This window comes from Centruroides vittatus, unplaced genomic scaffold (assembly GCF_030686945.1).
Source record: "Centruroides vittatus isolate TY-2023 unplaced genomic scaffold, ASM3068694v2 contig_1168, whole genome shotgun sequence".
NCBI classification, from domain to species: domain Eukaryota; kingdom Metazoa; phylum Arthropoda; class Arachnida; order Scorpiones; family Buthidae; genus Centruroides; species Centruroides vittatus.
The window spans coordinates 1,867,755-1,880,542 of record NW_027120749.1 but is presented as its reverse complement, the minus strand read 5'-3'; the positions used below and the strand labels follow the sequence as shown (position 1 = coordinate 1,880,542).

The 12,788-nt window shown below is 29.7% G+C and overlaps 1 protein-coding gene across 1 annotated transcript in view; it reads left to right on the top strand.

Moving 5' to 3' along the window:
• The window catches only part of LOC136981671 (serine/threonine-protein kinase 10-like), a 73,257-nt gene extending 63,745 nt beyond the window's left edge, over nucleotides 1–9,512 (top strand). The window contains exons 18-22 of the mRNA XM_067278013.1: nucleotides 1,838–1,962; nucleotides 2,041–2,238; nucleotides 5,552–5,677; nucleotides 5,758–5,871; nucleotides 8,566–9,512. Coding sequence (XP_067134114.1) covers nucleotides 1,838–1,962; nucleotides 2,041–2,238; nucleotides 5,552–5,677; nucleotides 5,758–5,871; nucleotides 8,566–8,715 — 713 coding nt within the window. The 3' untranslated portion in view covers nucleotides 8,716–9,512. The remainder of the gene's footprint in view (nucleotides 1–1,837; nucleotides 1,963–2,040; nucleotides 2,239–5,551; nucleotides 5,678–5,757; nucleotides 5,872–8,565) is intronic.
• Nucleotides 9,513–12,788: the final 3,276 nt, after the last annotated feature.

Below are 12,788 nucleotides of genomic sequence, written 5' to 3'. Positions count from 1 at the left end.
CAAACAAACAACATAAATCATAGATGAAATTAATAAAATAAATAACTACCGAAATAAAATAAAAATAACCAATAAATGTTCCTTAATAAAATTAACTTTCATAAAAGGACCACCATGCGGTAGACAAGCTGTCCACATCTCTATGGTTGATACAACCGGAATTTTTGTCCGCTTTAAAAATTTCCAATTTTTCTAGATATCTCATAGTGTATATTAGATGTGGGTCTGATGGCGGTTGCCTGCTTCCATTGTACTTGTGTGTCTGATGTTGCAATGTTAGTAAATTTCATTGCTGGATTTTTTTGTTGTTATCTATCTGTCCAGTTGATACAAAATATATGGGTAAGTGTCACTTCTTCAAATGATTACAGATTTGATTTTAATAGTGATACTCCCACAAAGAGACCAACTCCAAACAAATTTTTATATTAAAATTAGTAAAAAATAATGATAAATAGAAGTTTGTCTTCAAAATTTAAGGCTAAAATTTAAAACAAAATAAATGTGGCTAACTGTTTATTTTTGGTATATTTCTCATTGTAGATTAGAATTTGATTTTATTCTAAATAATAAAGAAATTTGTTACTTATTTTTGCACAGATATTTTTATCATATTGCATTATGGCTGCAGTAATAAGTGTCCCCAATATGTGACATGTTCACATTGATGGATCACATTTTAGTTGATTATTAAAAGAATCTTGACATGAATTTTACTTTGGGGTCTTATTGAGTATGTCAAAACACATTGTGTGCATTTTAGAAAGTGCCACAACAGGAAATTTGAGTTGTGGCTAGATCTGAGAAGTCAGACTGCAATATGTGATATTTATTAGTTTATCTGCCTTTTTTATAATGTAATTTCTCACATGTTCTTTCTGTATTTGGACAAAGAAATAATATAAGGGATAATTCATAAATGTTTATAAATCAATGTAAATTTCTTGTTTCATAGTTGTTTTTTATTTAAAAAAGTAACTACTGATTATTAAAAGCTTCTTACACAGCTATCCATTTGCAACAGACTTACCAGAATCTATCAAGACCTAATATATTTTTTAAAGTGAATTAACCTACTTAATAATTATAATAGTAAAAAGTTGTAAAATAATTTTAACATCATATCTTTGATTATTTCAATAGAAGTTACATTTGACAAAAACTATCAAACTGACAAGAAATTTTTAATTGTCTACTAATGAACATGAAATAAGTTAATTCTGAATTTAAATGTGTGATATAAATTAATTATGATGGTTTTTTTTAATGAAATTTTAATTACAGGAAGAATTTGAAATACATGTCTAGCATAAGTCTAAAAAAAATGTCTGCTGCAAGTTTTTTGTATTTTTATTTTAGGCTGAAACTTTTCACCAAATTACAAATTTTCATAAAATATATTGAAAAAAATTGATAGTATGGAGTTTAAATGTTTATTGAACAATTTTCATAAAATATTAGTTTATTAAGAAATTTTATTACAATAGTCATTAAATTAAATAGCTTGAAAATTTTTTCTACATGATTGTTTGATAATATTTGATAATACCTATATTGCAAAAATAATTATTAAGTAAAGCTTCTTTTATCAAGATTTGTAAAACACAACAGATGATAATTTTTAGATAAAAAGTCTGTTATATAATATTGATGAATTAATTAAATAAAGTTAGAGTTAGCTTTAATAATGAAATTAAATAAACGTGAATGTTTTTATTTTTATCTAAAAATATGGTTAATGAAAATGAAAACAATTTATTTGGAAAAAAATTGGTTTAGGATTATTAAATATGATTTTATCAGTTAAGAAATTTGAAAAATTTTAAAATTTTTACAGCAAAAGAAGCAGCTTTATGGGAATATGAAGAGAGACATCTTCATGAAAAACATCAGTTAAGTAAGCGACAGTTAAAGGATATATTTTTTCTACAGCGTCATCAAATGTTAATACGTCATGAAAAGGTATAAAACACAAACATTTAATTTCAAAAATCTATCAAAAAAGAATAATAAATAATAAATTATGATTTTAATAAATAGGAATTAGAACAAGTGAAGAGAATGAATGTGAGGAAAGAAGAAATGTTAGTGAAGCAACAAGCTGTTGAAAAGAGGCAGTTGCCGAAACGTATAAGGTCAGAGATGAAAACACGAGAACTAATGTTTAGAGAGAGCCTCCGAATTAGTATAACAAATTTAACAGAATCACCAGATGATGAGAGAATGAAGATAAGAAAGGTTTGTTATTAATTTCATAAGAAAATTCTGTATTTTACTATTGTTAATAAACAGTTTAATTTCCAAATATATACATATATAACAACTTTAAAATTAGATTTTAAAGCTTAAAAACTAAGAATAGCAGTCTCTGATGCAGATGTGTTAAAAGTGTTATTATTAAAATTTTATTATAATAATTTTATCTAAGCTGACAAAAATTTGTTTTTCATCTCTTACAATAAATTATTTATTATTATAGTGTTGCTAGAATATATCTTACAGGGCAGATATACTGGTGCCTAGTGTTACACCAACCAAGGGCAAGCTTATTAGCTACAGAACAAGTTGTTATTATATTATATGCTGTTCATCTATGTATTTCTGTTTAAGAATTTCCTATGTAAAATGTATTTAGTATGGCAGTGTTCTGTAATGTGCTATTGTAAAAACCTTAGTATTTCCAGAATTTTGTATAGTGTATTAGGTACTACACCTATGCAAGAAAGAACCATAAGCACAATAAGTACCTTATCCATTATTTACAGATTAAATGCAATACTTACAACACAATTGAATGCAGAACAACATTTAAAGCAATTAACACATCATTCCAGTACTGACATATTCATTTGGAGTTATACATTGGACACACAGAACTAGTCCAAAGGAAATACAAATAACATTAACAAAACATAAAATACCATACTAAGTCCTCTGTGGAAAGGCTGACTCTTTCTCCTAAAGTGGAAGGATGACACTGCACAGATAACCTTGATAACTTGGTAGATTGTCTGATTTTGATGTGTAAGCCTTCACTATAAACAAATACACAACTGCAAGAATTGTTCTACAGAAAATAAGAAACATTATTATTACACAAAGCAGTAACTCTTGCAGACAAAAACAGCATACCATTAAACTTTCATAACACTGACTTGGATTTAACCTGTATTGTGTTATTTCAACATATCTTGGGTCACGACCTGCTGACCTTGACTGGTTGACCTGAGATATCTTGTTTCAGCATCAGAATGTTTTTGAAACTAAATGTTGCTAGTCATTATAATTTTTATATTAAAACTAACTTCCAAAATATTATTTTTTTTTTGTTTTTACATATATTAATATATTTATTTTGTTTGTGCAAAATAAAAAATAATTTTGGACGAAACAATAGCCACAATTATTCTTTCAAAAACATGTAATTTTCATTAGGCTTAACATCGACAAAAATTCAATATGGTGCAACACGCAACGAAGAAAAATGTCAAAATTGGATGGGTTAACATAGTACACAAAATGAACAGACACCATCAGACAGACCTGGTACCTACTCACAGTAGGCACCCTAATAATTTCAGCCAGGATTATGTTGATAAAACTGCATCAAACTGCTGGCTGATTTGTGGATGAAGCACAGAACAGTTCTTGATTGCTATACAAACCAGATTAAGAAACAAGAAGTACATTTTAAAAGACACAGCACTTACAGGCAATACTTATAAGAAATGTCACATCATGCATGAAACTACACAACATATCACATCAGGCTGCAAACATTTTAATAAAAACTGATTATTTACATTGACATAACCAAATAGGTATTATAATACATCAACAGCTTGTACAAACAAACAATCCACAGGAAACATATTACAAATACATACCCTCAGACAGTCATAGAAAGTAATACTCACAAAATAAACTAAGACCATGCATAATCACAGACAAAACAATCTATCACAACAGACCTTACATTTATTAATAAACAAAACATAATCACATTATAGATATAGCTGTAACAAACTACCCACAAGGTACACTGAAAAAAAAATTAGTAAATAATCAGAACTTGCCCCATGAAATAAAACATCTATTGATACTAGATCAGGTATGTATTATACCAGTAGTACTTTTTTGCACAGACATCATACCATAAACACATTAGGTTTAATAACACAACATATACATCAAACTTCAGAAGTCTGCAATACTAAACATATGTCACATAGTCAGGAAATTCTTAAACACTGATACATACACAAACAACAAATAAACAGAACATTTATTTTTGTAATTATGCTTTAAATTTGGTCTGGTGTAGCACTAAGCACCATTATATATGTTGTATAGGATACCAAGATGATGATCTAAATATATTATATTATATATATTAATACAGTCAAGTTTGCATAAGTCAACACCCCAAAGGGAAGTGGAAATGTGTCAAGTTATCCGATATGATGACTAAGACATAGTTGAAAAAACCACAAAACTACAGTTAGGAAAATACAGTAATGCTTTATACAGTACATGCAATGAATCTTTCTGACCATCCATCACTGGCACTAAAGTTGGTTTCTACTCCAAGTACCTCAGCGATTTCATTGCTTTTTGTTTCAGTATCGGCCCTGAAACAGGAAGATTCCTTTGAATGAATTTGCTTTAGCCAATTTACCAGAGCATCTTCGACATCTTTACACAGTGACTTTCTCTGGCGTTTTTGAGACAGTCACAACAAAGACTAAGAAAAAGTTTCTTAATTTCCTCTTTTTTTCTTCGAAATTTTCACCAATGCTGTTCTTGGAAGGTTTCTTGTTTTGCAAATTCAGCTTGCAAAGTTCTATTACATTCAAATTCAGATAAAAGTTTTTCTTTCAGCGTAAGTGTTAGATTTCGAATACTCATTTCTAACTGAAACACTTGCTGCAAATAATGCATGAATGAAAGGTGAGAAAATGCAAAATTGGATTCTGATGTTAAGCTGTGTGGTGTGAACTCATTTTTTTTCAGGAAGAGAGTCGATTTATCAGACGTATAAATGAGTGTGGGACAGAAAAAATATGTTGATTTATCCAGTGGAGACAAGTTAAATGGTGTCGAGTAAACCAGAGTTTTTTTTAACATTAATGCCTATGTAAGTTGGCTGGGATCACAGACAACTGACTACTTAACTGATGGTGTCTAGTTGATGACTTATGTGGACTTGACTGTATAAATAACTTATTCTTATTGATTAAGCTAAACATGTAGATCTTCAACTCATCTTTAGAGATAGAAATATAATTTTTATTACAAATAAAGATTCAAACTTCTAAAAACTGTTCAAATGTTTAGTTTATCTTTTAGACATTTGAATCTTTACATTTAATAAACAAATACAGTTGTAAAATTCCGGAGTGCACAAAATTGAAACTGTACTTATTTAGTAGAAGCATTAATAAAGTAGATTGTTTGTTCATTATATAATTTTTAAATACATTTATTTTAAAATTAATTTATAGAATATGAACATTTTTCTATTATTTAAATTTTCTTTAAAAATTTCTAGTTCCAAGATGGAGAAAAGAAAAGATATAAAGCAGAGCAACAACGACAAGAACTAAAACACAAACGTCAGTTAGAAGAGTTAAGAGCTGCTGCAGACACGACCATTCGTGAATTAGAACAGTTACAGGTAATTATTGGATTTATTGTTCACTTTAAATACTTAATTTTAGCAACTTTGATTTTCATATTGTTTTTTAATTTGATAAGAATGAAAAACGCAAAATGCTGATGGAGCACGAGACTCTTAAATTAAAACAATTAGAAGAAGAACATTTAATAGAACTTCGAGAATGGAAAACTAATCTTAAACCACGAAAACAGGTAAAATTAAATTTCTGTATTACAAAATATATTCAAAAAGAAAAGTAAATTTGTAATTTAGCATTAATCTTTACAGGTTTACTTCAAATTTAGTTATTTATTATATCACAAATTTTTAAGTTTACATGCAGGAATAATTTTGATTTTTCAGAATATTTTGTTGATTATTTTATTTTGTGTAATTTGCACTAAACAACTTTAAAATATTGAGAAAAATAAAGTTATTGAACTGAAATCTTTACTGCACATTTCAACTATTTCTTTCTCTCTCTTCTATTCATATGATATTTTATTGATAGCTTAGCATTCTCTTAATTATTTTGTATTTTATGATTAAACTTGAGTCATATGTTAATAAACAATTAAACAAAACATTTTTCTATGAAAAGTAAATCTGTATTTCTTCTATAATTGGATTAAAAGCTATAATTATAGCACTATACTTGATTTCAAAACTGTATTGTAATTTATACAAAAAATTATTTGCATTGTTAGCATTTCAGTTAAGAATAAGTAAATTCACATTTTGAACATACATTTGAAAAGATAAAATAATTCATATCCTGCATTCAAGTAATACTTGAAATGAGAGTGAGAGATTATACAGAACAAAAAAAAATACAAAACCAAAGTAGAGATTTCTGTGTTTTTTGTTTTTATTCCATTTAAAACAGATGTGTCCAAAATATATATCTAGTACAATTTATGATATAATTGAATCTTCATATCACCTGGCATTTAATAGATGTTTGTTGATTGCCAAATACAGTAAGACCCTGCTTAATGCTGATTTGATATAACACGGTCTGCTCGAAGCCTAAAAAAAGCTCAAGATTTATGCCAATTTAAATTACCGTGGCATTTCATTGATTTGTATATAATACGATTACTTATGAACATGAAGCGATCAGTAAAAGGTGACAAAAAGGTGTAGTTTCTTTAAATCTATGTTTGTTTGGTGCAATTTTGGAAAAAATATAACATTATGAAAGCCATAGGAAATATCAACTTTGCTTGGCAAGAATTAACTGATAAATGCATGAACGAAGTGTGGTAGAAGTTATGGCTGAAGGTATCCAAGAATTCTCAATGAGAAGAGCGTATCGCTGTATTCTTAGGTTGACCAAATTATCAACCTAATTGATACAGCTGGAGGAGATGTAGACGAGCAGGATATTGAGGAGTTACTGCAGGTTTCTGGTGAGAGTCTTACCAACAACAACCTTCAAGAACTGGCAGAACAAGAAATTCATGTAGAACTGGAAAATAGAGATTCGGAAAACAAAGAACCCAAAAAATTTCTTTACAGGTTTCCTTAGTAAAAATTTGGTAACGATTACTGAAATCATTGATCAAATTGTAGCCAATGATCCAGATTTTTGAAAGGAGTGCAAAAACAAGATGAGACGTTTTGGATGTGATCTTCTGCTACCGACATTTGCTTAAGGAAAGAAAAAAGCAACAAATGAAACTTCACAACTAAAAAAAAAAGAAGAAATTTTAGAAAAGTCAGGACCTTTGTCACTAAAAATGAACTTTACATTTCTGTGTGCACATGTTTGTGTGTTATTTAACATATATTATTATGCAAATTAACATAAAAATAAGTTAAAATTAAAGTAAAATTTGTTTATTTTTGGTCATGTGTTCCCCTATCCCTATTTACTATATGTTAAAATGACCTTATTTAAAGCTGTTTCATTTAGTGCTTTGTCATCTAGGAGTGCATCCATCCCCTGCATTAAGCAGGGTCTTACTGTATATAATTAGCAATTAAACATCTATTAAATGCCAGGTGATACAAACATTCAATTTCATTTATAGTTCATTTTTTTAATGTTATCCAACTATGAAGTTATCTTCCTTGCTTTCATTTTTCATTTATCCTTCTACCTTACCATTCAATATGCCATAGACTATGGCAGGGATGGCGAACCTATGGCATGTAAGAGAAATCATCTGGCACGTAATGTATCATATGATTTCTGTCTTTTTCAATCATCCTTTCTGTTTATCACCTGATCATCTTTTTTTCAATCAGATTTTTTACATTTATTCGAATTAAAGCGTATTCGTTTAATTTCTTTAAATTAAACGAATACGCTTTATTTATATTTAATTTAATTCTTAATTCTTAATTCTAATATTTAATTCTTTAAATATCATTATTCGAAGTCTAGGACATTGACATGCATTAACATCTTTAAAGCTAAGTATGCTTACAATATGGCACACAGACTCAAAAAGGTTTGCCATCCCTGGACTATAGCATATTGAATGTGTCCAAAGTATGCCAACTTCTTATTTTACAATTTCTTTTCATTTTCTATGCAACTTTTTCATCTGAAGTTCTTTGCATCCAACTTGTTCTTAACATTCCTTTGTACATCTGCATTTCAAACATTTTATTGCATGTTTTTATTATCCTACTGTCAAAACTATATATCAAAATCTCTATATACATAGCATTTCAGTGCTTTTTCTCTAATATAAAAATGTAGTTTATGAAAATAAAAAACATTATTATTTTAAACATATTCACAATATCTTGAAAACATATTGTAAATATATACTTGTATGACTACTTCTATGAATGATTTTGTTATTTAATATTTGCTCTTGGTTTTAAAACTGTATACCATTATTTTCATTTAGTCTGTGTTTATATTGAAAATGAATTTTAATGTATTTTAGAAATTGGAGGAAGAGTTTGCAAAACAGAGAGAAGAACAAGAAAGGTTCTATGGAAACCAGATACCTTATCCCGATTACTACGTCGAGGATAGAGATTATCTACATCCATCCACCGTGCAAAGATCGGACAGTTTTCATCCAAATATATAAAAAGCTTCCAAGAAAGACTATCATTTAAAAAAAATTATAATTATGTATGTAAAGAAATTGCTGTAAATGCCAGCATTTAGTTATAGACTAAAAATAGAATATATTTTTGCTTTCTTTTTAAAGGAAAATTTCATGAAAAGATGTGCAAATTACATCTCTTGTTAAAAAGAAATCATATATATTCATTCTCCACACATCATATTATAACTGGAAATTCAACTTTTATTGAAAAAAATGTGATATAACATAAAGAGAATTTGTTAAATTGTTAAAAATTATATTTTTTTGAACAATAAATCAAGAGGTCCAATTTTAGTACTATTCAGGTGATTTGTAAAAATATCAGATATTTTTTAATTTAAATCAAAATGTTGCCTTTAAATTTTTTATAATCTGGTATATAACAAAACATTTATACAACTAAATAACAATGTTTAATATTTGTATAGAAAAAACTGTTTAACTAATAATCATCATTACAGTTGGTAGGAGTATTTACTCCTAGTCTGTGATTATATTTTTTCACAAGTTTTTAGCATACTTTATATTTCCGATCCCTTACCGAGGAGATAAATACCATAAATTTATGGTGGCCAATTTAATTTTTTGTAATTCCTAATTAATTCCTAATGAGAAGATAAGAATTTGTAGTATGCTAATTTTAACTTGTCAGGAGATGGGAAATTAGATAACAATCTCCTTATTAAATTGTATAATATTCGAGTCCCATCTTTTTTTGTAAATGTCTTTGAAAATATATGAAATGGCATTAAACAAGTGTATAATAATAATAATAATGTTGTGTGTTTACTTATATGTCAGTAAGTTATACTCAAGGCTTTAAACCTGAAGTTTTCATTATTTTATTAAACATTCCAAATATTTTGAAGTAAAATTTCCATTTCTACATAGGTCCTTAAGTTAATTGATTTACTTAATAACAAATAAATCTTTAAAAAATTTTGTAATTCAAAGAATTTACATCAAGAATTACAATAATTTATTCTGTAAAATGCTGGATCATGAAAAAGATGAAACAATGTATGTAAATTAGTATATAAAGTTCTAATTATAAGCCTACATGATAAAACAATTTGAATCAGAAAGATTTTACTTTTTAAACTTAAAATATTTCGATAAGTTGTTTAAAAAATTTTAAGAATAAAAAACAACGTTTAAATTAATTACGTAAATGTCTTTAATATCACTTACAAGTTAGTTTAAAAATGCTCTTATTGCTCCCTGCAGTTTATAAAGATATGGAGTCAGATTGATGAAATAAGGGCGTTATTAAAATAATCTTTAATATTTTCAGTAAATACGAAAGTATTATATTATCAGTGATTGTGGTATGGAAAACATCTAATTATTATTTATAGAATGTAGTTTCCATGAATTTAAAGGCTACATGTATGTATCCTTTATTATATACATAATCGTGGAAAACACTACATACAGTCTGTCACTCGTACTCTAGCCGCCAGAGCCGGTAATTTCGTGGGTGGTTTGAGTCAGTCTTCTATGTGAGTGAAAGGATTAAATCTTATTACGTTACTAAAAATAAAACTACCAGCTCTACGATTATTTGGCGATTGACTTTAGTTTACTTTTACACTGGCGTATAAACAAGTTTCTTCAATTGTTCAAAAATGGATATTGGTAGATGGTCGAGCTGGAAGAGGCAATTGCTTCCCTGGCTGCGTCACTGATATAATGTATTACTAAAATATAAGCAATACGTAACACAATAACTTCTTGTGTGTTCAAACATGGACAAGATACAGGTTGCTACAAATTTTTCAGTTCGATTATAATCTTATGGGACCATTGTCGTATATGCAGTTGGTCGCATTAAACGGTGCATATCTGGTACAGGTATGTACCATCAGATATTAAGACAATGCCCACGGAGACAAAATTAATGCGACGCGAATTCCCATTGTAAAAACAGTAGAGAGGTTGCTGCGGAAGTTTTCATCTCTGAAACGTGAACGTCGAACTATCTTGTTTCTCGACGTTTGACGTTCACGTTTTAGAGATGAAAACTTCTGCCACAACCTCGCTAGTATCAGAGTCCGCGACGGCCAGATGGCCGAGCGGTCAAGGTGGCAGCCTACCGCTCTGGGGGACCCGGGATCGAATCCGATCGGGTCGAATAATCCCCAGGAATTTTTCGGGGGGTGGTCCGTCCGGATATGTCAGGCCCCGTCCCTCACCACCCGGTCGCCCCATTGTGAGCCTGGCCGAACCCATAATGGGCCTTCTAAAAGAAGCCCTCTTAGTGCCCACAGGGCGGAAAGAGTTAAAAAAAAGTATCAGAGTCCGAGCATCAAATGGCGACATAGTCACGTTTTATCCCATAGAACCACTTGGTAGGTTGTCGAATGCTTTTATGATAGATACGCAGAATTCCGACAAATTAAATGGCTGGACAAAATAGATAAAAACTTAAGGCCTGCTTAGAACCTTTTTAAAGTTCCATCATTTGATTCCTACTGTTTATATCAAATGCCAATGAAGTAATAAAAAATGCAATATTTATATACAAAAGAATTATATTTTTGGAAAAACATATATTAAAAATAAAAAATTTCTTCGAATTCGATAGGTTGCAACAAATAATTCTATTGTCTGATTCTTAATCGTTGTTGTTGTTGGATTTTCAATTTCCAGTTTAAGAAATTATGGAGATGAAATTCGCTAGCGGGATGTTGGTCTCTGGCGCAGTCACACAGGAGAAAACACCGAATACATCCAGACAAAACATCTATGTTTAGATATGTCCGTGACACACGCTCACGCTTACCTTCCAAGCATATCGCTAGTAATTCGTATGTTTTAGAAATTGTTCATGCACAGACGTATCATTATTCTGCATGAAGATATTTACCGTTTAAACATCCATGTAGTAACATATCATATACTTCAAGTGATAGAATAAAAACAAAACATACTAGCGAGGTTGAGGCCGAAGTTTTAAACGCGAAAACGTGTATGTCGGACGTTCAGCGCTGCTTTCCCGTAAGCCTAGGAGTTTGACAATGGCGTTTGGAATGTCGAGCATGATTCCACTGACTTTCCAAACGCCATATTTAAACTACTAGGATTACAGGAAAGCAGCGCTGAACGTCCGACGTACACATTTTCGCGTTTAAAACTTTGGCCTCAACCTCGCGAATATTCATAAATTTAACGCCTGGGGAAATGGAAACGCCAAATTTAAAATTGTAAAACTTTTATATTTGACGGCCAAAGGAGGTCTGGTCATTTTGAATTTGCAAAACTAAACCTAATTTTTTCCGTCTGATCGGTTTATTAAAAATTTTCCTCTCCTGATAAAGAAAATCCGTTATCGATTTCTGATGATTTCTCGTATGAAAACCGGAAGATAACGATTTTAATATCTTTTGTGACATCAAAACGAAAAGACGCGAACTTGGTAGAGTCTATGCTACGCCGAAAACTTCGGTAATCTTTAAAGTGAAACCGAAACTAATGATCACCGAAATGGCTCGGATATTAGGACACGATTTTGAGAGGCACGTACCACTGTTTTTCTAATATCTCGATTTTCGCACTATTTTACGTAAATGTGAGACAGATCGGTAAACCACAAGAAAACAGTTTTACATCGGTCACAAAATCTAAAACAATTCAAGGAAAGTTTCTTGGTTAAAGTATTAATTTTTGAAATTTTGTTAAGTACAAGTACTGAAACCGAAACTGCCACAACTGTTATAGAAGAGGTTGAGTTTTGCAACTCCGCTTGACGTCTATAATTTTTTCTTTTGCTGTATTTTTAAAGATTTTTAAGTAGAGTGATAATGCTTATAAAAAATTGTAACTTATATGCGACCACTTAAGAATTAGCGACCCCATATGGGATCGTTATTTTATGTGTACAGTACAATACGTTCTGTGTTAGTATAACGAATTCAAATAATCAAAAGTACAAGAGGTACAATAAAATAATTGTTAAATAAGACTATCGTTCCTGTTACCCTGCACTAAATAAATCTATGAAAATTGTCAAAACTACATTTCGACTAAAATTTTGGCTGCCAATTTTTTTC